The sequence below is a fragment of the Rhincodon typus genome, chromosome 2, assembly GCF_021869965.1.
Source record: "Rhincodon typus isolate 14 chromosome 2, sRhiTyp1.1, whole genome shotgun sequence".
NCBI classification, from domain to species: Eukaryota; Metazoa; Chordata; class Chondrichthyes; order Orectolobiformes; family Rhincodontidae; genus Rhincodon; species Rhincodon typus.
Genome location: NC_063333.1, coordinates 145,219,761 through 145,247,085, shown reverse-complemented (window position 1 = coordinate 145,247,085; position 27,325 = coordinate 145,219,761). Strand labels below are relative to the sequence as shown.

The window sequence follows — 27,325 nt, the reverse complement described above, 5'->3', positions numbered from 1 at the left end:
AGCACACAACAGTAATTCAAATTCACAACTGCAAGCTGTGAAAGTAGAGTTCGCGCTGGTAAAAAATTGCCAGCTGAGTTTGTATGTGTGTGTGCACGCTACCAATGTTTTCCCATACAATGGAAAAGGGAAGCCAGAATCATATTGTAAGGAAAAAAGAAACATTCTGAAGAAGGGTCACTGAACCCGAAATGTTAACTGCTTTCTCTCCACAGATGCTGCTAGACCTGATGGGCTTTTCCAGCAATTTCTGCTTTTGTTCCATATTGTGGGAAATATTTCTTCCGAAGAAAATATAGTCACATCAGGAACAATGTCCTTTAATGCTGGGGAGCACATTTTACATTTCTAACTCAGTGAAATAAGGTCTTACCTTCACATAAATCACAGAAATAAGGCTTCAAAGCCTTTGAATATTGGAGAACGAATGCAGTGCACAGAAGGAGAGAATTCCCTATTGGTTCTGAAATGCAATATTATAATGATACCTAAAGGTTTGGTAGGATGAAACCATTTGCTTTTAAACAAGCCTCAATATGGGTCATAGAGTCATGCACATTAATGTCATGATGATGTATAAGGTAAGCAATGCTGACATCAGCAACCCCGTACAATCGATACTGTGAGAAGAGAGGATGGAATAACCTGTGTTAGACAGCTGTATCGCAGAGTGTCATGTTTAATAATCTGTAAATAAAAGAGTTTATTGGGATTCCCCAAGAGTCAGGCAGTGCTTAATATATGGTAAGGCAGCAAGTCTCGAGTGGAGACAGCCCAGTCCAAAGGACAGTCTCTGAGAACAGTAGCATGGAAACCTGTGTCTCATGGCAGCCTAGCCCATGAACACTGACCAACTTTACATCCAATTTTATCTCCACCACTGAATCGCCCATTATCATTATCATGAGGGTTACGACTGACCAGAAACTGAACGGGACCTGCCATATGCGCACTGTGGTTACAAGACCAGGTCAGAATCTAGGAATGATGAAGTGAGTAATTAACCTCCTGACTCCCCAAAGCTTGTCCACCATCTACAAGGCACAAGTCAGGAGTGTGATGGAATACTCCCCACTTGCCTGGATGAGTGCAGCTCCAACAACACTCAAAAAGCTTGACACCATCCAGGACAAAGCAGTCTGCTTGTTTGGCATCACATCCACATACATGCACAAACATCTACTTCCTCTATGCTCAGTAGCAGCAGTGTGTACCATCTGCACGTAACACTGCAGAAACTCACAAAAGATCCTAAGACAGCACCTTCCAAACCCATAACCACTTCCATCTAGAAGGACAAGAGCAGCAGATACATGGGAACACCACCACCTGCAAGTTCCCCTCCAAACCCCTCACCATCCAGACCTGGAAATATATTACTGTTGCTTCGTTGTCACTGGTTCAAAATCCTGGAATTCCCTCCCTAAAGATATTTTTGGAACTACCTTCAGCACATGGACTACAGTAGTTCAAGAAGGCAGCCCACCCTCTCAAGAGCAAGTAGGGATGGGCAATAAATGCTGGACCAGCCAGAGATGCCCACATCCCAAAAATAGAGTTGTATCAGTCAAGGAAAATCAAACCAGGTGATTGGTTATAATTCTAATTTTCTTATCCTGTACACTGGATTCAACTGGAAAACCATCTCTCTCTCTCTTTCCACTGAATGCAAGGATCGTTCATGAGCTTGGGCAATGAGTAAACAGTTTTTACTGCCAAGTTCTAAAGAAGAGTCACATTGAACTTGAAGGACTCAAAATGTTAACTGTTTCTCTCTTCACAGATGCTGCCAGACCTGCTGAGTTTCTCTAGCACTCGCTGTTTTTGTTTCCAGTGCTGAATGCAAGTCTGCTTGTCAAGGCTTTCCCTAGTTCAACAAAAGCCCAAGATGTTTCATGTGGTTAATGTGAAACACTGGAGACCAGTGCAGAAGAGAATCCTCCAGTTGAAGCTTAACTGCACTGTTGACAAAAGGTTGTGTAGAACATTAGTTTCCGTGTAATTAGGTGCTGAAGTTATTTTGATGCTAATATGGGATGCCCCAAGTGAATAATGTTTTGCAATGTGATTTCCTGCTTTGATGAATGCAACTCTGGTGTTGCTAACCACTGAGCCACCCTGGTCAAGTTTACTATTTGACCACTTTCAAGCAGAGAGCCTTTTTTCCCTCTGCATTGAATATCTGATTAGTATCTTCTTAACTTAATGAACGAAATATATAAGGGTAAAGCCCATTGGATACAGCAGCAGAATTAAGCCATTCGACCCACTGAGTCTGCTCTGCCATTTGATCATGTCTAATATGTTTTTCAACATCATTCTCCGGCCTTCTCCCTGTGACCCTTGATCGGCTTACCAATCAAGAACCAATTTATCTTTGTCCTAAATGCCCTTATTGATTCGGCCTCAATAGCCCTCTGCAGCAATGAGTTCCACAAAGTCACCACCTTCTGGCTGAAGAAATTCCTCCTCATCTCAGTTCGAAAGGGCCATCCCCTCACTCTGAGTCTGTGCCTTCGGGTCCTAGTCTCTCCTACTCTATCCACTCGTCCACCCTATCCAGGCCCCTGAGTATTCTGTAAGTTTTCATGAGAATCCCCACCGTCCCCATCTTTCTAAACTCGATCGTGTACAGACCCTGAGTCCTCAATCGCTCCTCAAAAGACAAACACTTTATCCCTGGGGTCATTCTTGTGAACCTCCTCTAGAACACTCCATTGCCAGCACACCCTTCCTCAGATACGGGGCCCAAAACTGCTCACAATATGCCAAATATGGTCTGACCAGAGCCTTATACAGCCTCACCAGTACATCTCTGCTCTTATATTCTAGCTATCTTGAAATGAATGTTAACATTGCATTTGCCTTCCTCACTGCCAACTGAACCTGCATGTTAACCTTAAGAGAATCCTGAACCAAGACTTCCAAGTCCCTTTGTGCTTCAGATTTTCAAAGCCTTTCTGTGTTTAGAGGATAGCCTACGCGTCTCTTCTTCCTACCAAAGTACATAACCTCAACTTTCCCACGTTGTATTCTGCCTGCCACTTCTTTGCCCACTCTCCCAACCTGTCTAAGGCTTTCTGCAGCTTCCCTGCTTCCTCAACACTGCATGCCCTTCTACCTATCTTTATGTCATCTGCAAACTTAGCAACAATGCCCTTAGTTTATTCGAACAAATTGTTAATGTGTGATGTAAATAGTTGTGTTCCCAACACAGACCCCTGTGGAACTCCACTAGTCACCGGCTACCGTCCTGAAAAAAACCCTTTATCTCCACTCTCTGCCTTCTGCCAGTTAGCCAATCCTGTACCCATTGCCAGTACCTTGCCCCTAATGCCAGGGGCTCTTACCTTATTTAGCAGCATCCTATGCAGCACCTTGTCAAAGGGCTTTTGGAAATCTAAATAGAGTATTTCCGTGGGCTCTCCTTTATCTAACTTGTTCTTTACCTCCTCAAAGAATTCAAACAGATTTTGTCAGATATGACCTCCCCTTGATGAAGCTATGCTGACTCAGTCCTATTTTAGATGCATTTCCAAGTACTCCACAATCTCATCCTCAATACTGGACTCTTAAATTCTTACCAAAGACTGAGGTCAGGCTAACTGGCCTATAATTTCCTGCCTTTTGCCACTCTCCCTTTTTAAACAGAGCAATACATTCACCATTTTCTATTCCTCTGGGGCCCTCCTTGACTCCAGTGATTCCTGAAAGATCCCCACCAATGCCTCCACAGTCTCCTCAGCTTTCTCTTTCAGAACCCTGGGATGTAGTCCCTCTGTTCCAGGTGATATATCCACCTTCAGACCTTTCAGCTCCCCAGCATCTTCTCTTTAGTGATGGCTACTTTACACAGTTCTGCCCCTGACTCTCTTGAAGTGCTGGTATGCTGCTGGTGTCTTCCATGTGAGGGCTTATGCAAACTACCTGTTCAGTTCCTCCGCCATTTGCAGAGTCACAGAGTTACACAGCATGGAAACAGACCCTTCGGTCCAACTCGTCCATGCCAACCAGACATCCCAATCTGACTCATTCCCATTTGCCGGCATTTGGCCCATATCACTCTAAACCCTTCCTATTCACATACCTATCCAGATGCCTTTTAAATGTTGTAATTGTACCAGGCTTCACTACTTCCTCTGGCAGCTCATTCCATACATGCACCACCCTCTGCATGAAAATATTATCCCTCAGGTCCTGTAAATCATTCCCCTCTCACATTAAACCTATGCCCCCTAGTTTTGGACTCCACCACCCTCAGAAAAAGCTTTGCCTATTCACCCTATTCATGCCCCTCATGCTTTTCTCCAGCCTTATTTTCCAAGTGTCTAAAGTCTACTCCTGTCCTCTATATAACTAAAAAAAATCCTTTTGTAATCTTCTCTTACATTACTAGCTAGTTTACTCTCACATTTTATCTTTGCCTCCTTATTGTTTTTAAGTTGTCCTCTGCTGTGGTTGGTTGGCTCACCGAGCTGGTTCATTAATTTGCAGACGTTTCATTACCCTGCTGGGTAACATCATTAGTGCACCCAGCAGAGTAATGAAACGTCTATAAACCAATGAACCGGCTTGATGAACAAACCACCCACAGCATCCACTACCCGAGCTACAAATTACTCAAGAACCTTAGTTGTCCTCTGCTAGCTTTTAAAGATTTGCCAGTTCTCTGGCTTCCCACTAATCTTCACCACATTGAATGCTTTGGCTATTGCTTTTATGCTGTCCCTGACTTCCCTTGTCATCCATGGTTGCCTTTTCCTCCCCTTAATATGTTTCTTCCTCCTTGGGATGAATTTCTGCTATACCTCCCAAATTACCCCCAGAAACTCCTGCCATTTCTGCTCCACTGTCTTCCCTGTTAGGGTCCCCTTCCAATCAATTCTGACCAGCTCCTCCCTTATGTCTTTGTAGCCACCTTCATTCAATTGGAATACCATTACATCTGACTCCAGCTTCTCCTTCTCAAACTGGAAGGTGAATTCTATCATATTATGATCACTGCCCCCTTGGGGTTCCTTCATCTTAAGCTGTCTAATCAAGTTTGTCTTATCACACATCACCCAATCAAGAATTGCCTGTTCCCTAGTGGGATCTACCACAAGCTGCTCCAAAAACCATCTCGTTGACATTCCACACATTCCTTTTCTTGAGATCGGATACCAACCTAATTTTCTGAGTCCACCCGCATATTGAAGTTGCCATAGCCTTACCAGACTGTAGGGCTGCTCTCTCATTAGAGAGAGATAACTAGTGTTAGTTTAACCTGAAGGTCACTAAGGCTCAGGCAAGGGGAAAGATTGAGAAAGGGAATGTTTTGTGGTAATGTCAGACAGTGTGGGAATTGAATAAAAACTACAAACAAAAGCAGAAATTGCAGGAGAAACTCAACAGGTCTGGCAGTCTGTGAAGAGAAAACAGAATTAACATTTCAAAAACTACAGATGTGGTGAAGTGTTTCCCAAATGAAGCTAGTGTCGTGATCTGGAATATGCTGTCTGAAACAGTACTGGAAGCAAGATCAATAATAATATTCTGAAGGGGACTGGATAAATACCTGAGAAGGAAAGTTGCGCAGATCCACAGGAGAAAGGGGGAGTGGGACTAATTGGACACATCTTTCCAAAGAGCTAACATAATCACAAATGGCTGAATGACCTATGATAATAAGAACATAAGAACATGGGGTAGTACAATGGCTTATTGGTTAGCACTACTGCCTCACAGCATCAGGGACCAGGATTCAATTCCACCATTGGGTGACTGTCTGTGTGGAGTTTGCACATTCTCCCCGTGTCTGCGTGGGTTTCCTCCGGGTGCTCTAGTTTCCTCTCACAGTCCAAAGGTGTGCAGGCTAGGTGGATTAGGCATGGGAAATGCAGAGTTAACAGGGAGTCTGAGTTAGATGTTCTTCAGAGAGTCGGTGTGGACTTGATAGGCGAATGACCTGCTTCCACGCTGTAGGGATTCTATGATTCTAAGAATAGGCAATTCAACCCCTCGAGCCTGTTCCACCATTTAATGGCTGATCTTGTCTTGACCTTAAATCCATTTTCCTGCCCAGTCCCCATAATCTACATCTACTTTTTCAATCCCATTTAGCATCATATTTACCTCAGTTAGATCTCTCTCACTCTTCTAAACTCCAGAGAGTATCGGCCTAAACTGCTCAATCTTTCTTCATAAGACAAACCCCTCATCTCTGGAATCAATCTAGTGACCCTCCTCTGAACGGCTTCCAATATACTTATGTACATCCTCAAGTAAGTAGTGTTTAATTCAATGAAAGTTTGCTTTGAAAATTGTATAGATGCTGTCAGGGTTTAAATCTGAAATGTTCTTTCAGTTGGACATCCAGTAAGCAGACTGAAATGTTTTCGACAGCAGAAATGAATGTTGGGGCAAGCTGGACAGGCACATGAGGGAGAGCTAAGTGCAGGAATATTCTGATAGATATAGATTGACAGAGGTGAGAAGAGGTTTGTAGGGAGTTTAACAACTGGTACGAACCCTTGGTGCCAAATGGGCTGTTTGGGACTGTCATAATTTGTAACAAGAATTTCACAGTATATAAAATCAAATATATGCTGGAAATACTGAGCAGATCTGGCAGCAGCTGTGGAGAGAAACATTTTGGGTAGAGATGATCCTTCATCAGAACAGAATGATGTACAGTATTTGTGACCTGCTGATATTTTGTAAGAAGCTTTTTACTATAGGAGTGGATCAGCTGTCAAGTACTTACCCACCAGTAAAATAAACATCTTTTTCGTATGTACATAACTCCTGTTCTCTCTTTTTGACATTTCTAGCTTCACTCTGATGTTGATAAAGGAGATGGCACTCTTAAATACATTTTGTCAGGTGATGGAGCTGGAACAGTATTCACCATTGATGAGAACACTGGGGATATTCACGCTCTAAAGAAAATGGACCGCGAGGAGAAATCTTTTTACACATTGCGTGCCCAAGCTATTGAAAGACGGACTGGGAGGCCTGTGGAACCAGAATCTGAATTTATTATCAAGATCCATGATATTAATGACAACGAACCAAAGTTTTCAAAGGAATTGTATATGGCCACTGTTCCTGAAATGTCTGATGTTGGTAAGTTGAAGTAAGGACGTTATGTAGATTTAAAGAGAACAAAAATGTTAAATATCTATTTAAAAAAAACATCCAATCAGAATAGAACTTTGCTAAGTAGCAATGTTTTAAACTTCTCCACAGAACCAGGAGTAAATCTATTTCCTACTCAGTATGTCCATGCTAACAAAGAGCCTGATATAAACATGAGTAATGTTCACAGTTCCCAGGATGCAATTAAACTCTCTATCGTCCATCTTCATGCGTTACCCTAACCTCAGAATAACATCCTATTGCATCATTCTAGTTTTCCACAACAGTGCGTTTCCAACGTGTAGCAATTTGTGATCACCATTAAGCCTCTCCCACTCAATACAAAGCACTCAAATGCGCTGTTCATTTGAAAAAGATGAGGTATTTGCCCTTATGTTTGCATCTTTCACAACCTCAAAATATACCAAACTATTTTACAGGCAGTTAAGTACTTTCAAAGTCTTGTGATGTAGGAATTACAGGAACGAATTTGCGCGCAGCAAGACCCCACAAACAGCAATGGGTTGACTAATTAATCATTTTTTTCTGCGATGTTGTTTGAGGAATAAATATTGTCCAGGATATTGAGGATAACTTCCTTGCTTTTTAAAATAGGGGGTGATCCCATATGACTGACTGACTGAGAGCAAGTTGTGAAAATCAAATCATACAACCTCTACCAATAAAAGCCTAGAGTTACACATCTTCATGGTATTATTGCTGAATAATAAATGAGATTCACTAGTTAGGTGCTTGTATCAAACAAGGCAACAGCTCAGGAAAATGGTATTGAATTGCATTGAGTAGAATAAATTCGGAAGATGGAGGGTGAGAAGTGAAAGGAATAAAATCTTCGAGTATACTTGACAAGGTAAATCCTGAGAGGCCATTACCTAACGGAACAGTTTAGACTGGCTCACATCAACTCCAGTCTCCCAGAGTGCCCTGATCCACTACAATTCACTACCATCACAATAGCTCCATGGTAGATGTCATCTCCCTGGCCCTAGACTCATCCTTAGAACATCTGGATAACAAGGACACCTACATCAGATCCCTATTTATTGACTTTAGTCTGCCATCAATGCCATAATTCTAACAAGACTCATCTCCAAACTCCAAGACCTAGGCCTCTGATCTACCCTTTGCAACTGGATCCTCGACTTCCTGACCCATAGATCACAATAAGCAACAACATCTCCTCCACAACAATCCTCAACACAGATGCCCTGCAAGGCTGCGTACTCTGCCCCTTACTCTATTCCTTATACACTCAGACTGTGTGGCCAAATTCAGCTCTAATTCCATTTACAAATTTGCTGATGACATCACCGTAGTGGTTAGATCTGAAGCAATGACAAGACAGAGTACAAGAAGGAGATAGACAGCTTAGTGGCATTGTGTACAGTCAACAATTTCTCCCTCAATGTCAACAAAATGAAGGAACTGGTCATCGACTTCGGTTCTGAAAGTTTAAAAACACACACCAACAGATTTAAGAACAGCTTCTTCCCTGCTGTTACCAGGCTTATGAGCGGACCTCTCATATATTAGAGTTGATCTCTCTGTAGCGTGACACTATTCTCTGCATTCTGTTCTGTGACCCTGATGTATTTATGTAAGATATGATTTATCTGGTTAGCATGCAAAACAAAATTTTTCACTGTATCTGAGTACATGTGACAATAATAAATCAAATCAAATCAGGAGCAGGCTGTCTGAGTCAGTGGTGAGAGCGTGGTCAAGCCCTTAAGGAATACAAGCCCAGCATCGCCAGGCCCTTACGGACTGTGATGTTAAACTGTGATCTGTGTTTCTTTGTTTTTCTATGCTTCAGTAAGAAGGACTGTAATGTTTAACTTATTAACTTGTTTTATTTATTTTTCTGCTTTGTACCAAGATTCTGTGCTTAGGTACATTTGTACCTAAGATTACGTTGTAAGTGGCCACTTGTAAACTTTTCACTGTAGTCATGCAAGTGAGTACATGTGACAATAAAAGCTAATTCATATTTCATAGTTTTGGAATTGTAAAGGTAAAGTCACCATAATCCTACCACACCATAAGATTGCTCTCTCATTAGAAAGCAATGACTGATGGCGGTATAACCTATGGGTCACCATGCCGCAGGCGAAGGGAGAGGTTGGGAAGGATAGTCCTTCGTGGTAAGCTCACCAATGCCATTAGCATGCATCATAAACCAGCTGACCAGCCAACTGAGCTAACTGGCCTCCTGTTAGAATGGAGAGAGATAGGGAACAAGTCGTAAAGCAGAAGAGCAGCAAGGCAGGCTAAGGCTATTGAGTATGACTCCAAACAGGCCACTGTGAGATTAATGGCCTGGGATTTGATAACAAGGTTTACCAAATTATGTCAACCCTTCTTGAAGCACTCAGCCAAGGAACCCACCATGGAGACGGAGACATGAACAATACTGAGGGTGACATGAGGCATTCAGACTAGCTTGAAAGGAATCCAACCTACCTGAGGTTGGACAAGTTGTTTGGTAACTTTTAAAAGAATGATCATTGTACTCGAGAGAAAGCAAAACTCAAACAGTGTACATCTTGCCACTGCAATTAGACATGAAGTTTGTATCATTGACTTAAGGCAAAATATAAAATATATAATAAATACATGAAGGGCTACAACTCTAAAGAGTATGCTGGAGGACAGGGTCCTCGGTGTACCTGGTCACAGAACACTAAAAATGGTAGGACAGGTGGAGAGAACAGGTGCTAAATCATATCATATCCTGGGGTTTATTAACATGGGCAAGGAGGTGACGTTTTCCTGCCTTTTCCCTATATCCCTGCACACCATTTCTATCCAAATAATCATCCAATGCCCTTTTGAATGCTTCAGTTAAACCTGTCTTCACAATATTTCCAGGCACTGCATTCCAGACCTGAGCCAATTGTTTGAAAAAGCTTATTTCTCATTTCACATTCGCTTCTTTTGCAAATCACTTTAAACCTGTGCTCTTTCGTTCTTGATTATTTAACAATCAGGAGCAGTTTCTCTTTATACACTCTGAAAAGAGCCCTCAAGGTTTTGCAAACTTCTAATCTAATCTGATCTTTTCGAGCCTTCTGCTTTACAATGAGAACAGTCCTGTTGTCTCCAACATAGCCTCACAGTTGAGGTGTTTCATTCCTTGAACCATCCTTGCAAAACTTTCTGCACTCTCTCTAACATGTTCACATCATTCCAACTGTGTGATGCCCACAACTGCACATGATATTCTGGCTGAGGCCTAAACAAGTGTCTTATAGATCGTCAGCATCAACTGCTATTAACCTCAAGGCCGCATTTGACCAAATGTGGTATCAAGTAGCCCCAGCTAAACTGGAGTCAATGGACATCAGGGGAAAACACCCTCCACTGGTTGGAATTGTACCTGGCACAAAGGAAGATTGTTGTGGTTGTTTGAGGTCAGACATGAAACATCTGGAACATCTTACACAGCACCTTCCAAACCCAAGACCATTTCCATCTCGAAGGACAAGGAGGGCAGCAGATACATGGGAACACCACCATTTGCAAGTTCCCCTCCAAGCCACTTACCATCCTGACGTGGGAATATATCGCCGTTCCCTTCACTGTCACTGGGACTAAAACCTGGAATTCCCTCTTTAATGGCGTTCTGGGTCTACTTATAGCACATGGCAGCAGTTCAAAAAGGCAGCTCACTACCACCTTCTGTGACATCCACTTCTTTGGAGGAATGGCCTGTGGTACCAGCTGCAGCCACCGCTTGATCTGAGAATCGCTGGCCAGATAGGCTGACCAGCAGTAGCCAAAGGCCAGGACCCCCTCTGTAGCCTGAGCAGCAGGAGGGGATGCCCCACCTTGAGCCATTAAGCCCCATCCCCCCCACCATTGAGTATAAAGTGGCCAGGCTGCAGCTGGGTTGTAGGTGAGTGGGCTGTACACAGACTTTTTCAGAAGGCTTAAGGCTATTGGAGGCCACGATGCCTTGTGACCTCCCAGCCCAGGGTCACTGATTTAGGCCAATGACCCTTTTTATTTACACAGTTTAAGCACACAATCATCCCATGTAATGAACCTTGAAGCATTTAATGGCATTAAACAAAGAGCTGTGATATGACCGTGCAAAACCTAAGAGCAGTTGTTCACATTCCTACAGAATACAATGGTACAACCAGATCCCAAGGTAATGTAACATTGTGCCAGGTATGAGTGAGTTTCAGCTATTATAAATGGACCTCAAACCTCTTTATTTTGTTGTCTTGCTGTTGATTTGCAGTCCACTGTCTTAGAATATTCGTGCCAGGATTCAGATTCCCTTTGCTATTGATGTGACTGCTCGTCAGCTTCAGCTTTGAGTGTCCTAGGTCTTGCTAGTGTGAGAGTACATTTATCATTTCTGCCGAGGAAGAACAGAGAAACTGTACTACTTATATTAGAAAAATCAACTCTCAGCTTGACAATGGTGAGCATTGGTACTCTGGTCCTCATTTATTAACATCAAATTGCACAAATCAACAAAAATCGAAACAACACAGGACACAATTATGTGTTATAAATCATGTGCTTTTCGGTTATAAAGCCTGTCAAGCAGAATGAAAGGCTATCTTGCTTGAGTTATCAATGGGGTTTCAGCAGAGAACCAGCTCTGAATTGATGGCATGTCATTGAGACAAAGGGTACGTTTTGCAGTGTTTAGGACACTGCGATTCCATTTCCAGTTACTACTGAGTGTCACTCCGTGATCTCGCTTCCAGTTCTGCACTCTGCCACTGTGAGCTGCCTTCAGGAATAGGCAGACTATTTGACAGTAGCGGCATGACAAAAGCATGTATTCCTGCCCTCCAGTAGTGCCTTCGTGCAACCACTTTTCAGTCAGAAAGATCCCAAAAGCGGTCAAAGGAGGCAGGAGCATCAGCAGGACACTGGTCGGAGCAGTGGAGAACTTTTTGCAAAGGTGTGTGCTACATCATGTAGAAGGAGGTTTACAGAAAGAAATGCTGTTTTTTACAAAGTCTTTCAGAATCTCAGGTGTAAGATCTTGAGAGTTCAATTTAACTTTAGTTGCAAGGTTTACATGAGTTACAATTTTATACAGTGCATTCTAAAGGGTCTTTCAGCATTGCTTAGCCACACGATCACTCTAGGTGTATGTCTGTTTTCACAACATTATTTTATTATTACAATAAGTTAGAAAGAATGGTAATTAATGTAGGCAGTGGCTTAGTCGGCTCACGTTGGCACTCCAGCTCATAGCATTGAGCTGACCCTGGGCACATGTATCTCATTCTGTTCTTGTTGACTGAAATTCTTCTTCTGTATTCACTTCTTACTGCTGCACACTGGATCATAGTCAGTTGCATAAAACTTCAAGACCATAAAACCATCAGAAATAGGAACAGGTGTAGGCCATTCAGCCCCTTGAGCCTGCTCTGCCCTCAATAGGATCATGGCTAATCTGACATTCCTCACATCCACTTTCCTGCCTTTCCCCCATAACCCTTGATTCCCTGGCTGATCAAGAATCTCTCTATCTCAGCCTTAAATATACGTAAGGACTCTGTCCCCATTGTTACCTGCAGAAAGGAGTTCCAAAGACTCAACCCTTTGAGAGAAGAAATTCCTCCTCATCTCAGTCTTAAATTGTGCCCCTCTACACTGAGACTGTGCCCTTTGGTCCTAGACTCTCCCATGAAGGAAGGGCATCTCTGAACTCACATTGACTTGCCAACACATGAACGGTACATGATGAGTTTCAGATTGGCTTTTTGTCTTGCACTCTTTGTAGCAATTCACAAGAAATACCTAAGTAAATACAAAACTTACGTTGTATGAAATGACAAGGCTGATTGGTTGGTAAATGGATTCCGACTGATTAAGTTTTAAATAAATCTTGACAGGTAACAGTTAGTTATAACATCTAGCTGATCCATTCTCCGTGGTAATGACTCTCCCAATAAGTTGTCAGATTGTGGGAGCTGTGTGCATCCAACATTATCCAGTGGCTACCTGTCGAATTTCCATCAAGATGTGTTGAGCTGTCCTGAGGTTGTTAAAGAAGTTATGGAAATGATGATTATAGTGTCTCACACTTTCTTCCATAGATATGATCTCTGCAGTTTCTTTATTCCTGTCTCAGTCTCTGCATTCCTGGCAGTGTGGTGAAAGCTGCATTGAACAACGGATAGGTGCTCTTTGTCTTGATTTTGGACAGGATGCAGGCCATTCTTCCCAAACAGGCCATTCTTCCCAAACAGGCCATTCTTCCCAAACAGGCCATTTGGCCCAAACAACCTGTGCCAATGTTAATGCTCCATTTGTGCCTCCTCCCAAAATTCCTCATCTATATCTGTTATTGTAATCCTCGACTCCTACTTGTCCCTGTGCAGTTTAACTTCCCAATAAACATGTAGAGATAAGGTTTAAGTATTTGTAATATATAGATGAGACAAGCTATGCTATAACTATGACCTCAATAGTCATGTGATAGGACTCTGCTAGAAAGTTGGAACCTATAACTTTATCATCATTTACATATTGTCAATAAACAATTTTTTCAGGAAACACAGACTTATAGCCTGAGCATATATGAAGAGTCTCTGCTAGAAAAAATGCATCAATGATTTTTATCTCATTCACTCCCTGCTATAGACTGTTCCATAATCTACCACTCTCTGGGTTGAAGAGTTTTTCTAATGTAAAGTTTAAATTGTTTAATGCTGGTTAATAATTAAAAGGTATAGTTTACTTGGAGAAAGAAAATTACAAGGTGTATTCATAGAATCCCTACAGTGTGGAAACAGGCCCTTCGGCCCAACAAGTCCACACTGATCCATCCCCCTATAACCCACCTAATCTACACATCCCTGAACACTTTGGGCAATTTAGCACGGCCAATCCATCTAGCCTGCACATCTTTGGACTGTGGGAGGAAACCAGAGCACCCAGAGGAAACTCGCACAGACACAGGGAGAATATGCAAACTCCACACAGACAGTCACCCTAGGGTGGAATTGAACCGAGGTCCCTGGCATTGGGAGGTATCAGTGCTAACCACTGAGCCACTGTGTATTCTTGATGTGGTATTTAAAACATTACAGAGAAAGAAGGCATCTGAGGTAACACGTCAGGCAGGATATCAGTTGCTGCAAGAAATTTACATTCTGCATTTTGGAAATAATTTTATGTTGCACATGCTCAAGCTGTCATGTTTTACTCCACTTACAAAGCGTCAGTGTATTAGTGACGATATCCACAGCCTCTTTGTCAGAAATGAAATTAATCAAAACACTGTGGCTACAATGACAGGTCAGAGTTTGTGAATTCTATGGTGAATCACTCACCTCCTGACTCCCCAAAGCCTGTCCACCATCTGCAAGGCACAAGTCAGGAATGTGATGGAATACACCCCACTTGCCTGGATGGATGTAGCTCCAGCAACACTCGAGAAGCTCAAAACCATCCAGGCCAAAGCAGCCCGCTTGATTGACATCATATCCACGTGCATCCAATCCCTCCATCACCGCTGCACAGTTGCAGCCATGTGTACTATCTACAAGTTTCACTGCAGTGATGTGCCAAGGCTCCTTCAACAGTACCTTCCGATTTTACAGTCTCTACCACTTAGAAGGACAAGGGTAGTTGATACACGGGAATACCACTAACATCATGTGTCCCCCCAGCTCACACACTATCCTGATATCAAACAATTATTACTATTGGCTCACCACTGAGTTGTCAAATCCCTTGAAACTCCTCCCTGACAGTGTCCAATCTCAAGCTAAAAGAATACGCTTGAAGTCATTGATTTGACTTTGTGTCAAAGTTTAAGAAAACTTTGATGGAAGTTGCTTCTTATTGCTTTGTGTGGTGCCTAACTTCTATATCGTATCTGCACACTTTCAAGCTTTGATAAAGGTACTGTATTTAACAATATAGCCATCATCCTGATGGCACTGTGTGTATACCTGTAGCAGTTTAAGAAGAAGTAGGCACACCACCACTTCCCAAGTGAAGGGCTTTATTGTAGCCTTCTCAGCAGCATCCACATTGCATGAATGAATACAAATGCATCCTCAAGCCTTCCCTATCAAAATATCAATGAAACTGTCTCAGCAAACAATATACAGCATTATTATGTCATACACAACTTTATTGTCTCTGTTAAGCTATCATGCAGGATATTAAAAGTGTTACCTGTTGAGACAGAAACATAAGGTCTTTTGGGAGGCCAAGTCAACTTATATGCTTAGCTTGTATGCAGTTATTTTTGTGACGAATTCCCAGTATTGTCAGAATTAACTAAGTGTGCAGATTAACCGAGGAAAGTCTACCTTTGGTACCGACAAAAGTGGTGCCACACCCTTGTATAGTTGATTTGATTTATTATTGTCACATGTACCTAGGTACAGTGAAAAGTTTTGTTTTGCATGCAGTACAGGCAGATCATAACTTACAAAGTGCATTAGGGTAATACAACAGAGCGAGGAATACAATGTTATGGCTGCAGAGAAGGTACACAAAGAGCGAGATCAACATTAAATTTGAAATTTGAGAGGTCCATTCAGCAGTCTAATAACAGCAGAGAAGAAGCTGTTCTTGAACCTGTTGCCACGTGTGTTGAAGATTTTGTATCTACTGTCCAATTAAAAGTAGTTGGAAGAGATTATGCCTGGGGTGGGAGGGGTCTTTGATTATGTTCGCTGCCTTTCTGAGGCAGCGGGTAACATAGATGGAGTAAAAGGATGGAAGGCTGATTTCCGTGATGGTCTGGGCTGTTTTCACAACTCTCTGTAGTTGTTTATGGTCCTGGGCAGAGCAGTTGCCATAACAAGCTGTAATGCATCCAGATAGAATGTTTTCTATAGTGCATTTATAAAAATTGGCAAGCGTCTTTATGGGCATGCCAAATTTCCTTAGCCTCCTGAGGAAGAAGAGGCATTGTAGTGCTTTCTAGACTGTCACATCAACATGGGTGGTCCAGGACAGATTGTTGGTGATTGTCACTGCTAGAAACTTGACCCTCTTGACCATCTCCACCTCCGCACCATTGGTGCAGATAGGGGCATGTCCTGCACTCCACTTCCTGAAGTCAATGACCAGCTCCTTCATTGTGCTGACATTGAGGGAGAGATTGTTATCCTTACACCTCATCACCAAGCACTCTATCTCTTCCCTGTATTCTGTCTCATCACTGAGATCCAGCCTACAATGGTGGTTTCATCAGCGAACTAGTAGATGGAGTTCGGACGAAATTCACCCACCCAGTCTTGAGTGTGTAGTGAATATAGTAAGGGGCTGAGTACACAGCCTTTTGGGGCGCTGGTGTTAAGGATTGTCGTGGAGGGGTGCTGTTGCATATTCTCACTGATTGTGGTCTGTGGATCAGTCCAGAGAGGAAAAAAACGGTAAAATAAACAATAATACCTGGCCATATTTGAGCACAGTTTGAAAGTACACTAGACAAATTGGACCAACATGTGCCATTCACAAGTTTTATAGGGTTTTCCTTCTGGGGTAACACCATTTCTAGATGTCTGTCTCCAGACTGGATTAAAGTGCTTACTAAGCAGGCAGGAATACATGACCTGGAAATGTGAGGAACACCATCATGAATACACAGCACACCCCCCGCCATCTGTGGACCATTTAGAGAAAACGTCAAGCCATGCGTACTCCAAAGAGATCAAAAGGCTAATGGGATACAGAAAGGCATTAGCCTGAAATATAGGGAGGTCTAGAGAGAGAGGGAGAAAGGTAGACCTGAATCATAGAAAGTGTAGCAACCAGAGTGGTTCAGAGTGGCACTGAATTTGGAAAGCGAAAGAGAGCTGTGGAGCATGCTACAGACATTTGTTAAAATAGTCCTTCACGTTGACTGCTGGAGTAGGAAATTGCAAATGTCAAAGACTTGGTGAGCTTTCTGCTGTCATTAAAGATAAGCTTGTGCAGTTTTGTCTGCGACCTGCTTGCCTGATTTCTGTGCGTGAATCTATTTACTTCATGTGGAGACTGATGTGCAGAAATAGCGCCTCATCTGATGTCCTTTCCCCAGTGGAGCCAATGGGATGTGAGTCACTATCACCCACTTTGTGTTCCTGCTGAAAACCAGCATCACCTTCTGTATGTGTGAGAATTCTGAAGTTATGATGTGATACCTCTTCATCTGTTTACAATGATTCAACTGAACTGATTCAACAGTCAATGAAAACCCCATCTCAGAGTCAGGAACCTGGCAACATGGAGAGTGAAGGAAATCCCCAGAAACAATTATTTTTAAATCATGAGTAGGCTGGATAGGAAGAAATTGTTTCCACTTGTAAAATGAACAAGAATGAGAGGACGCATGTTTAAAACGATCTGCAAAAGAAGCAAGAGTGATGTGAAGAGAAAAACCTCTTTCACACAGCGAGAAGTTAGTGTGTGGCATGCGCTGCTTGGAAATGTGATGGGGGCGAGTTCATTTGAGGCATTCTTGCGGGTATTGGATGATTATTTGGATAAAAATAATTTGCAAGGGTATGGGTTGGAAAGCCAGAGATTGGAACCAGGTAATGATGCAATTTAATGTGTTTATTCAGGACGATGGGTTGAATGGCCTCCGTCTTTACAGTAATCATTCTGAGGTTTTGCGATAGAAGCAGGAGCCCTCAACTAAAATAAAAGTTAGATCGGTACTTGACCTACTGTACGTACAAGATGCAAAGATGTGCAAAGTGGTAAGAAGCTGGGTCACTTTTTCTTAGCTAGTATGGACACAATGGGTTAAATGGCCTTAAGTTTTCCATATGGCTATATTAGTGTGGTAACCTTTATAAAGAATCAAGAAGTAACAATATTAATGCACATAGAACAGGGTCCTGTGTTCTGATATTCGTAATATTTGGAGCTTCTAGCACACACAAGTACATTACACTGTGAACCTGAAGGATAATCTCAAACTGCTTCTGGTCTAATTCTTAATACACTCAAGATTGTTTAGTAAGTGCTGTCTGATAGCAGTATCACACCCTAATGTTGTACATGGCATTCTGTGGTTTGTAAGCACAAGCCAGATAAACACCATTGGCACGTTGCTCACTATGAATGTCCAAAGGAGATGTTGTTCAATAGAGTCTGTCAGTCTTTGAGATATATGGCCCTTATCCCTGAATCACACAGGTACTAAAACTCATGGAGGCAAAAGGCATTCACCCAGACATCACACCTTTTCATTGAGCAAAAGTCATGGAGGTTATTAATTCTTGTTGTATATCCCGTGACACCACAAAGAACAAACTGAATCTACAGCCTGATCTGAATTCCTTTTCAGCTAAGATTGACAGTTAATAGCTCCTGAAACATCTCCATGTCAACCACAACCCAACAGATCAGCACCCTCTTCTGCTGTATAAATTGGTATTCCCTTTCCAAGTTTCTTGCATGCCTGCTCTAACAAGCGCAAGATGAAGAATTTTGACTTTGTGTGTCTTGTAACAATATTTCATATCAATACTGTTGAAAACAAGGATCCTGGGAAAGCTTTACTCTCATCAGGAGCTATGCAAGAATGCCAAATTTCAAAGGCACCAATAATTTGTGTGCGTGAGAAGAGGGTGCTGTTTAGTTGGGAAGTCAACTCAGTTGGAAGTATTGGCATGGGGAATGTGCATGGAAGCTATTGTTGGCATTTTTTTTGCTAAATAGTCATGACAATTTTCAAGCCTCAAAGTGGGGTCACAGTGGGGAAAATGTTTGAGATGCCCTGATGTACACACTCTCTGGTACATTGAGAAAAAAGATTCATTATTACCAAACACAACAGTCAAAATACTTGAAATTTGGGGAAACTTTGTACTGACGATAATGCTGAACTGATATAATTTATTTGTGTATGTTCCAGGTACCTCTGTAATTCAAGTGATAGCTACTGATGCTGATGACCCTACCTACGGGTACAGTGCCAGGGTGGCATACAGTATCTTACAAGGGCAGCCTTACTTCTCAGTGGAATCAGATACAGGTCAGACACTTCTTCTTCAACCTGAAGTTTCTTGGAAGTATTTGCCTTTTTGAAATGCCTAGTTTTGACTGTCGGTGTTTTCTTAATGTGGAGGTGCCGGTGTTGGACAGGAGTGGACAAAGTCAAAAATCGCATGACACCAGATTATAATCCAACAGGTTTATTTGAAATCACAAGCTTTTGGAGCATAGCACCTTTGTCAGGTGAAGTGAGAAAGAAGCACACAGAACACAGAGTTTATAAGTAAAATATCAAAGGGTTACACCACTGATGAGGTTGCATTAAACAAATCTAAGATACTGTTAAATCTTTAATCAGTTAGAAAGTTTTAATTGATTAATATGTATATATAAATCCCTGAATTTCTTTCAGGTCACTGCCCTGAGAGAGCTAAAAGTTTTATCAGTGCAAAGAAGAGGAGACATTTTAGGTCAGACAATGTATGTTAGGTGTGAGGCCTTGTTTAGAATCTGTTTGTGTGTTGGTTTGGAATCAGACTGGTTTTTTTCTAAAGTAGGAATTTATAAAACACCACGTTGGCTGACTGACTGACCATAAATTGTGTGCTTTTTGAACAAAATAGAATGTATCTGCAAACACAGATTCACCCCATAGACTTGTGTGGGGGTGCGTATGTTTTTCTTAGGAGTTTTTGCTCAGTCCCTTCGTGTCATTCTCTGACCTTAATTTTCCATATTAACATTTTCTTCTGCAACCTTGAGTCTACCCCTTGATTTGTTACATTGACCTCTGCATGATCCCTCACCCTCTCCACTCACCTAGTTATGCTGCTCACCAGAACACCAGTCCCAGCATCGTTCACATGTAGACCTTTCCAATGGTACAGATTCCACTTTCCCCATGAACTAGAACCGACTAGTCCCAATTCATCCCTTACATAATGTGTTCATGTCTCAAATCTAATTTCTGTCTTTGCATATCATTCAGGTAGTGATCCAGAGATTATTATCTTTAAAGTTCTTGTAAATTTAGCCCTAAGCCTTTCACACTTCGTGAGTTCTTCCTATATCATTGAGATCGGTGTGGGCTATAATGACTAGATCCTTCCCCTCCCACTGAAAGTTCTTCCTCAGCCCAGAGCAGAAACCCTGAACCCTGGCATTGACTGAAAATGATGCCACCTGGACTCACCCTGTTTATTGCAGAGATTAGTGTCAATTTAAAGTTTTAGCAAAGATCTATATCTTGGGTTGTGGATGAGGTTGTTGACTTGCTCGCCAAGCTGGCTTGTTTTTGTTCAGACGTTTCGTCACCATGCTAGGTGACATCATCAGTGGAGCCTCCGATGAAGCGATGTTATTCTACTCGGCTTGGGCTATAGGATAGTAGCCCCATAGTAGCCCAAGCCAAACATCGACACACACAGGAATTCCTAGAAGCATGGTTCTCCACCCGTAATACTACCAACAAGCAGATAGAATTGGACCCTATATACAAACCCATACAGATCGAAACCGAAAATGACAGTACTCACCATAACGGAATGGACAGTATAAATTCCAAGCCGAGTAGAATAACATCGCTTCATCGGAGGCTCCACTGATGATGTCACCTAGCATGGTGACGAAACGTCTGAACAAAAACAAGCCAGCTCGGCGAACAAGTCAACAACCTCGCCAATGTCAATTCCCCCTCACTACTCTGTCCCCTACTACCACCACATTTCTTTCAGCATCCCTCACTTGTCTTGCTTCCTGTACCATGGTGCCATGTTCAGTTAACTCATCCACCCTACAGTCTCACTTTCACCCAGACAGATGGAGAAAAATCTCAATTCTATTTGACAATTGCAAAGGCTAAGGCTCCCGTGCTCATGCTGCCTGGATCCCCTTACCTGCCTTACCTGCAGTCATTCCCTCTTGTCCCTGAACACTGGCCCAATCAGGTAATCCCACCCTAAGGGTGATCACCACCTCTTGGAATAAAGTGACCAGGAGAAACCTTCTTAAACAGATTCTTCAACAAAATCAGAAATTGCTGGAAAAACTCAACAGGTCTGGCATCATCTGTGGAGAGAAAGCAGAATTAATGTTTCAGGTCCAGTGACCCTTCACCAGAACTCCAGAAGAACTCTGCAAAAGAGTCACTGGACCCAAAACGTTAACTCTGTTTCTCTCTCCACTGCCAGATCTGCAGAGTTTCTCCAGCAATTTCTGCTTTTTGTTTTTAATTTCCAGCATCCACAGTTTTTTTTCACACTCAGGATCTTGTTTGTTTCAATAAGTCACCTCTTATTCTGTTAAACTCCAGTGGATATAAGTCTTTCCTCATAAGGCGACCCACCTATTCATTCTGATTTTCTCTGGTAAAATTATCATGATGCATGGACATTTGATAGCATATAGGAAGTGTGTGCATTTGGTTACCCTATGCATCTCTGCACAAAGCATTACCATCTATCCAATGAGAGAGTCTCATAGTTAAAAAAAAGGACAAGTTAAGGTGGCGATGGAAAAGCTGGCATTTGAAAATAGCGCAGGTTATTTTAGTAGTGGAGGAATCTGTCAATATTTCAGATAGATAAACGAGCCATGTAAATGCAATATGGCTTCTGTACAAATGGACTTTGCCTTCGTTGTGGATATATCACTTCCCAATGTCACCTTTCCCACTGTGTGGCCTGTATATTTGAAATGTCAGAACTCACAAGGGATTGATGATCTGCTTTTGACCAGCATCACCTTTCAATTATTCAGGACATTACATATCTGACAATAAAACAGTGCAGACCTCTGCAGTATGAGATCTGGAATACCGCACTGCACGGGTCCAATCTTTTAGTAATTCATCTGCCTCAAATATCCCAATGCTAATGGGATTTTATGCACAAAATACATTGGATTAGTCTGAATGGAACAGAGAAATGGCGCATTTACTGAGCTGTAATATGTTTTCTCCGGGACTTTTGGGTTACAACATGATGAACTGTTTTGTAGCTTCCAATGTTACCCACTTCATCAAATATTAGTGATGAAGAGATTAGCAACGGTTTATATTTGATACTGAAGATTGTGTGTTTCCACAGAAAGGCAGGCAATTTTTTAAGCCTTTATTAATAAACAATGTTTGAAAATGAAGCTAAAATTCTTGACATTCAACATGAAATCCAAAGAGACTAGAGAGACTAGGATCAATCCAGTCAGCCACCTTTTGCTGATGCAATTGTCAACTTCACCTTGTCTTGAAATTTACCAACGTTCACACATGGTACATGTGAACACAGTAATGTGAGCAGATCTGGACAGCACACCTTAGGATGGATACATTGGCCTAGGAGGGAAGTACAACATAGGTTCACAACAATGACAACAGCATTCAGGGATTATAAGGAGAGATTATATAAATCAGGCCTGTTTTCTCCACAATTTAGAAGCACAAGGAGTGATCTGATTGAAGGGAAAGACAGGGTAGATAAAGATAAATTTTTCCACCAGTTGGGGATTCTAGAGCGGAGTCTAGAATGAGGGTCAGGCCATTCAGGAGAAGTGTTAGGAAATGCTCCTGCACACAAAGGATTGGAGATGCTTAGAACTCTCTTCCTCAAATGGCAGTGGATGCTGGATCAGTTACTAATTTTAAATCTGAGATAGTTTATTTTTATTAAACAAAGGTGTTAAGGGATATGGGCCAAAAGCAGGAAGATGGAGTTAGGTCACAGATCAGCCATAATCTCATCAAATGGCAAAATAGGCTCTAGGAGTGGAATGGCCTGCTCCTGTTTCTACATTTTACTTGAGATCTGGATGTGCAAAGCTGACCAGAGCTCAACTTCATTTACTTGGACTTGGAAAACTCAATACATTCTCAAAGTCCTTATATATCGGTGTTTTGTAGACTGTTACTTTGGGAGGCAATATTTAAATTCAGAACGCTCACTCATGGCTAGACTTGGTTTCAAAAATTGCAGGAGAAACTAGCCTATTCAAATATTAACTATCTCCCTGACTCAATTATTGATATAGCCTATAGGACTCGATATTCCTCAGCATTTACTTTAACTTACTTTGAACTATAGTGCATGATAGCAATGCATTTACATGGCACCCAATTAACAGAGTCACACGTTTCCAGGCACTTCACAGAAACAATATCAAATGAAGTCTGACACTAATCTACACGAGATGATATTAGGATTGCTGGCCCGATGTTCCATCAGAGAGAGAGGATTTTAGAAGCATCTTAAAAATAGGAGATGGCGGGGGATGTTCTGGAATGTGGGGCTTTGGCATCTAAAGCCATGGTCGCCTATTGGTGCAGGAATTAAAATCAGGAATGCTCAGCAGTCTGGAATTGGAGGAGTTTATAGATCTCAGAGGGCTGTAAGACTGGAGGAGACTGTAGAGATAGGGAGATGGAATTTTTCTCTCGAATCATGTCTAGCACTCCAGATAAATAGATTATTTAATTCCGTTAATCCATCTTGCAGCTTGTAAGAATTTGACCTCTTGCATCTCCATGTCCCCAAACCCCTCCCATACAGAAAAGTCACTTCCGGCTGGCTGAGTGAAAGGCATCGCCGGTACTGAAGCTATGGTAAAACCCCAGCTATCACGTTTCCAAGCTACCAAATCTTTCAGCTAATGTTGACCGCATGAGTGGATAAGTACTGAGGGAGTAATATGATCAAAAAATTGAGAGCAAAATAAAAATGACAGCTTATTTTAGTCAAGTTGCAACATTGGATGTGCTGGCAGAGACAGCAATCTGAAAAGTAGGTCATTGTGGTTCTCTTAAAAAAAAGGCCAAAAAATATCCTGAGAACTGATAATAATTTCAGTGTTTTACAAACCTGGATTCTTAAAAATCCAGTTAGCTAATTCACTCCTGTAATTAGTAGGCTGTCTTCACGGTGGAAAGAATACAACTGGGAGAGAGAAGCGCAATAAATAAATGATCATTATCGTTTGTAAATTAAAGCTTCTCTGTTTTTGCATACTGTACATGTGGCATCCTGTGCAAGAGGAGATACTTCTTAAGAAGCAAAATGCTGTCTGAAAGTAAGATGTTCAGTTGATTGCTGAGATTGGTGAGGCTGAACAAATTCACCTGGAGGGACTGAAATTTCTCAGCAGTTCAGTTGCTGTCCTACTATGAACACCCCGAGGTATCAGACTGGCCTTTTGTTAAGAACTGGAGCCTCCATATGTTCCTTACAAGACAGGTGCAATCAGGGTGGAGTTACTACAAAGGGTCTAATGCACAGAGTGCACTGGACTGTATTAACACATCACAGCCTCTAGGGTTATATGGATTGGTGCCACCAGATAACATCCGGGCCAGTGAGGTTAATACGAAAGCAAAATCAGTCTGGCTGTGAAAGCAGCTTTTGGTTTGATGTGGTCTGCACTTTACCTCTCCAAACCTATTACACCCTCAATGAGTACAACACCAACATGTATTTGTGTCACAAATTTACTCTACTAAATGATACACTCTGCTTCACATCGTAATTATCAATCAGTTTATTTTTTTGTTCATTCTCAGCATGTAGGTATTGCTAGCCGGCAATTTATTGCCAGTCCCTAAGTTACAGTTAAGAGTCAGCCATATTAGTGTAGGTATGGAGTCACTTGTAGGCCTTCCCTAAAGCTCTGTATGTGCAAGCCTGACCAAAACGCAACGTCATCTACTTGTCCTTGGAAAACTCAAAATATTCTCAAAACCCTTACATATTGGTATTTTGTAGGCTGTTACTTTTTTTCTTTCTCCAAAGGATATTAGTGAACCAGATGGTATCCCTGACAATCATTTCATGGTCATCATTGGACATATCATTCCAGATTTTTATTGAATTCAAATTCCAATATCTGCCATAATGAGATTTGAGCCTTGGTATCCAGAACATTGCCTGGGTCAGTATATGAAAAGTCTAGTGAGAATATCACTCGGCTGTCACCTCTTCTTTCAACAGTGGTTTTGTACCGAGTTGCTATGACCAATGACCAAGAGGTCAGTTTTAAGGAGGGTCCTAAAAGAGGGGGGAAAGAGGTTGAGCTTTGGAGAAGTTTCTGGAAGGAATTCAGAACTCAAGATCTAAACAGATGAAGATACACTGGTTGAGTGATTATAGTCACAGTGCAGAAGAGACCATAATTGGAGGAACACACATATATTGCTGGACAGCAGGGCTGAACAAGACTACAGAGATGAAGTGGGGCCAAAAGCATTTTTGAAAATTACTTTAAAAATTTACTGAACTATTTATTAGCTTAATTGATGCACCCACATCAGTTATTAATAAATTGATTTTTTTTATAATGAAACCTATTAAAACATGGTACCTGTGCACATCATGAGAAAATAAGTTCCACTGGAAGAGCCTCCTCAAAAAGTGGAAATTTGAGTCATGTTTAATATACCCTTCTGTTTAAAATTCCATGATCCCTTAAGCTGCTTAGGGTAGTTTCAGTGATTGCACTGAAAATAAAAAGTGTGCATATTATTGGGCTGTAAGTGTGGGTTGGTGATGGCTGTCAGGGAAACAATTTTCCTTGAGCATTGATGAATTCACCTGCAGAAGGATTGTTGTGGTCTGATGGTAACAGGAACAACTGATTTAAGTTAATCAGTGAAGCTTGTAACATGGCTCACGTGGCATTTACCAGAAGGCGAGGCACACATTCATACACGTGGCTGCACCTTCTGCAAAAAAAAACATGATTAAGCCTTGTACTTTTTATGAATTACTTAGCAACGTATAGTTCCCCATTGGAAACTCTACGGCATTGATCAGCCTTCAGATTTGGCTTCCCAACCAGTTTCTCCTGTGGTATAAATTGTTCTAATTGTTTGAAGTTAGGTATTCTTGCATTTGTCCAGATGAGTGTAAGATGAGAAGGGGTTTCGTTAATAACCAGGCCTGTTCCTTTGAAACTTAGCCATGTTGTTGATTCTCTGTAAGTTTGGAACATTTCCTGATTGAAAAGGTCAAACAAAGGGGCAATTATTGATTTCGATGTGATACAACATCCCAGAAAATTCTTGCTACATTGTCGATTTTTTTTGATAAGACATCTGAACAGTAAAACTTTGTCACAAAACCAGACAATCCAATGTTGCGAGCTGGAATATCCTCCAGTATATGGCTGCTACAATAGAGGGGAATCAATGAAGGGGGTCGGCTTACTTATTCATTCTTGTTAAGCAACCCCACCACTCCCCTCTGTATCTTCACAATCAGTAAATGCCTTGGAAAGACAAAACTAGGCAAACTAGCTAATTTTCCTGTATCCAAAACAGAAAATGCAGGAAAAGTGGAACCTTGATCAGATGGGCCAAGGAGCTGAAAAGTGGTAATGGAGTTTAATTTAGATAAATGTGAGGTGTTACATTTTGGTAAGGGAAATCAGGCAGGACTTATGCAATTAATGGCAGGGCCCTGGGGCATGTTGCTAAACAAAGAGACCTTGGCGTGCAGATTCATAGTTCCTTGAAGGTGGAATGACAGGTAGACAAGGATAGTGAAGAAGGCATTTGGCACACTTTCCTTCATTGGTCAGAACATTGAGTATAGGAGTTGGGATGTCATGTTACGGTTATACAGGACATTGGTTAGGCCCCATTTAGAATGCTGCATTTAATTCTGGTCTCCCTGCTTTAGGAAAGATGTTGTTAAGCTTGAAAGAGTTCAGAAAAGATTTACAAGGATGTTGCCGTGATTGGAGGGTTTAAACTATAGGGAGAAGCTGGATAAGCTGGGAGTTTTTTTTCCCTGGAGTGCCAGAGGCTGAGCGGTGACCTTATTGAGGTTTATAAAATCATGAGGGGCATGGATAGGGTGAATAGCCAAGGTCTTCTCCCCAGGGTAGGGAAGTCTAAAACTAGAGGGCATAGGTTTAAGGTGAGAGGGAAAAGGGACATAAGGGACTTTTTCATGCAGAGGGTGGTGCGTGTATGAATCAAGCTGCCAGAAGAATTGGTGGAGGCGGGTACATTTATTACATTTAAAAGGGTATGAATGGGTACATGAATAAGAAGAGTTTCACGGCAAATGGCATTAGAGCAGTTTAGGATATCAGATCGACGTTGACAAGTTGGACTGTAGGATCTTTTTCCATGCTGTATAACTCTATGACTCTAAATGCACATTCTCTGTATTCAGAGATAGTAGGAACTGCAGATGCTGGAGAATCCGAGACAACAAGGTGCAGGGCTGGATGAACACAGCAGGCCAAGCAGCATCATAGGAGCAGA

At 41.8% G+C, this 27,325-nt stretch overlaps 1 protein-coding gene across 5 annotated transcripts in view; it reads left to right on the top strand.

Moving 5' to 3' along the window:
- LOC109936078 (cadherin-6-like) overlaps nt 1-27,325 on the top strand; it is a 220,122-nt gene that overhangs the window by 79,519 nt on the left and 113,278 nt on the right. For all 5 annotated transcript variants that reach the window (XM_048607452.1, XM_048607419.1, XM_048607429.1 and 2 more), the window contains exons 3-4: nt 6,813-7,107; nt 18,992-19,111. In XM_048607452.1, the coding sequence (XP_048463409.1) occupies nt 6,813-7,107; nt 18,992-19,111 (415 nt within the window). The remainder of the gene's footprint in view (nt 1-6,812; nt 7,108-18,991; nt 19,112-27,325) is intronic.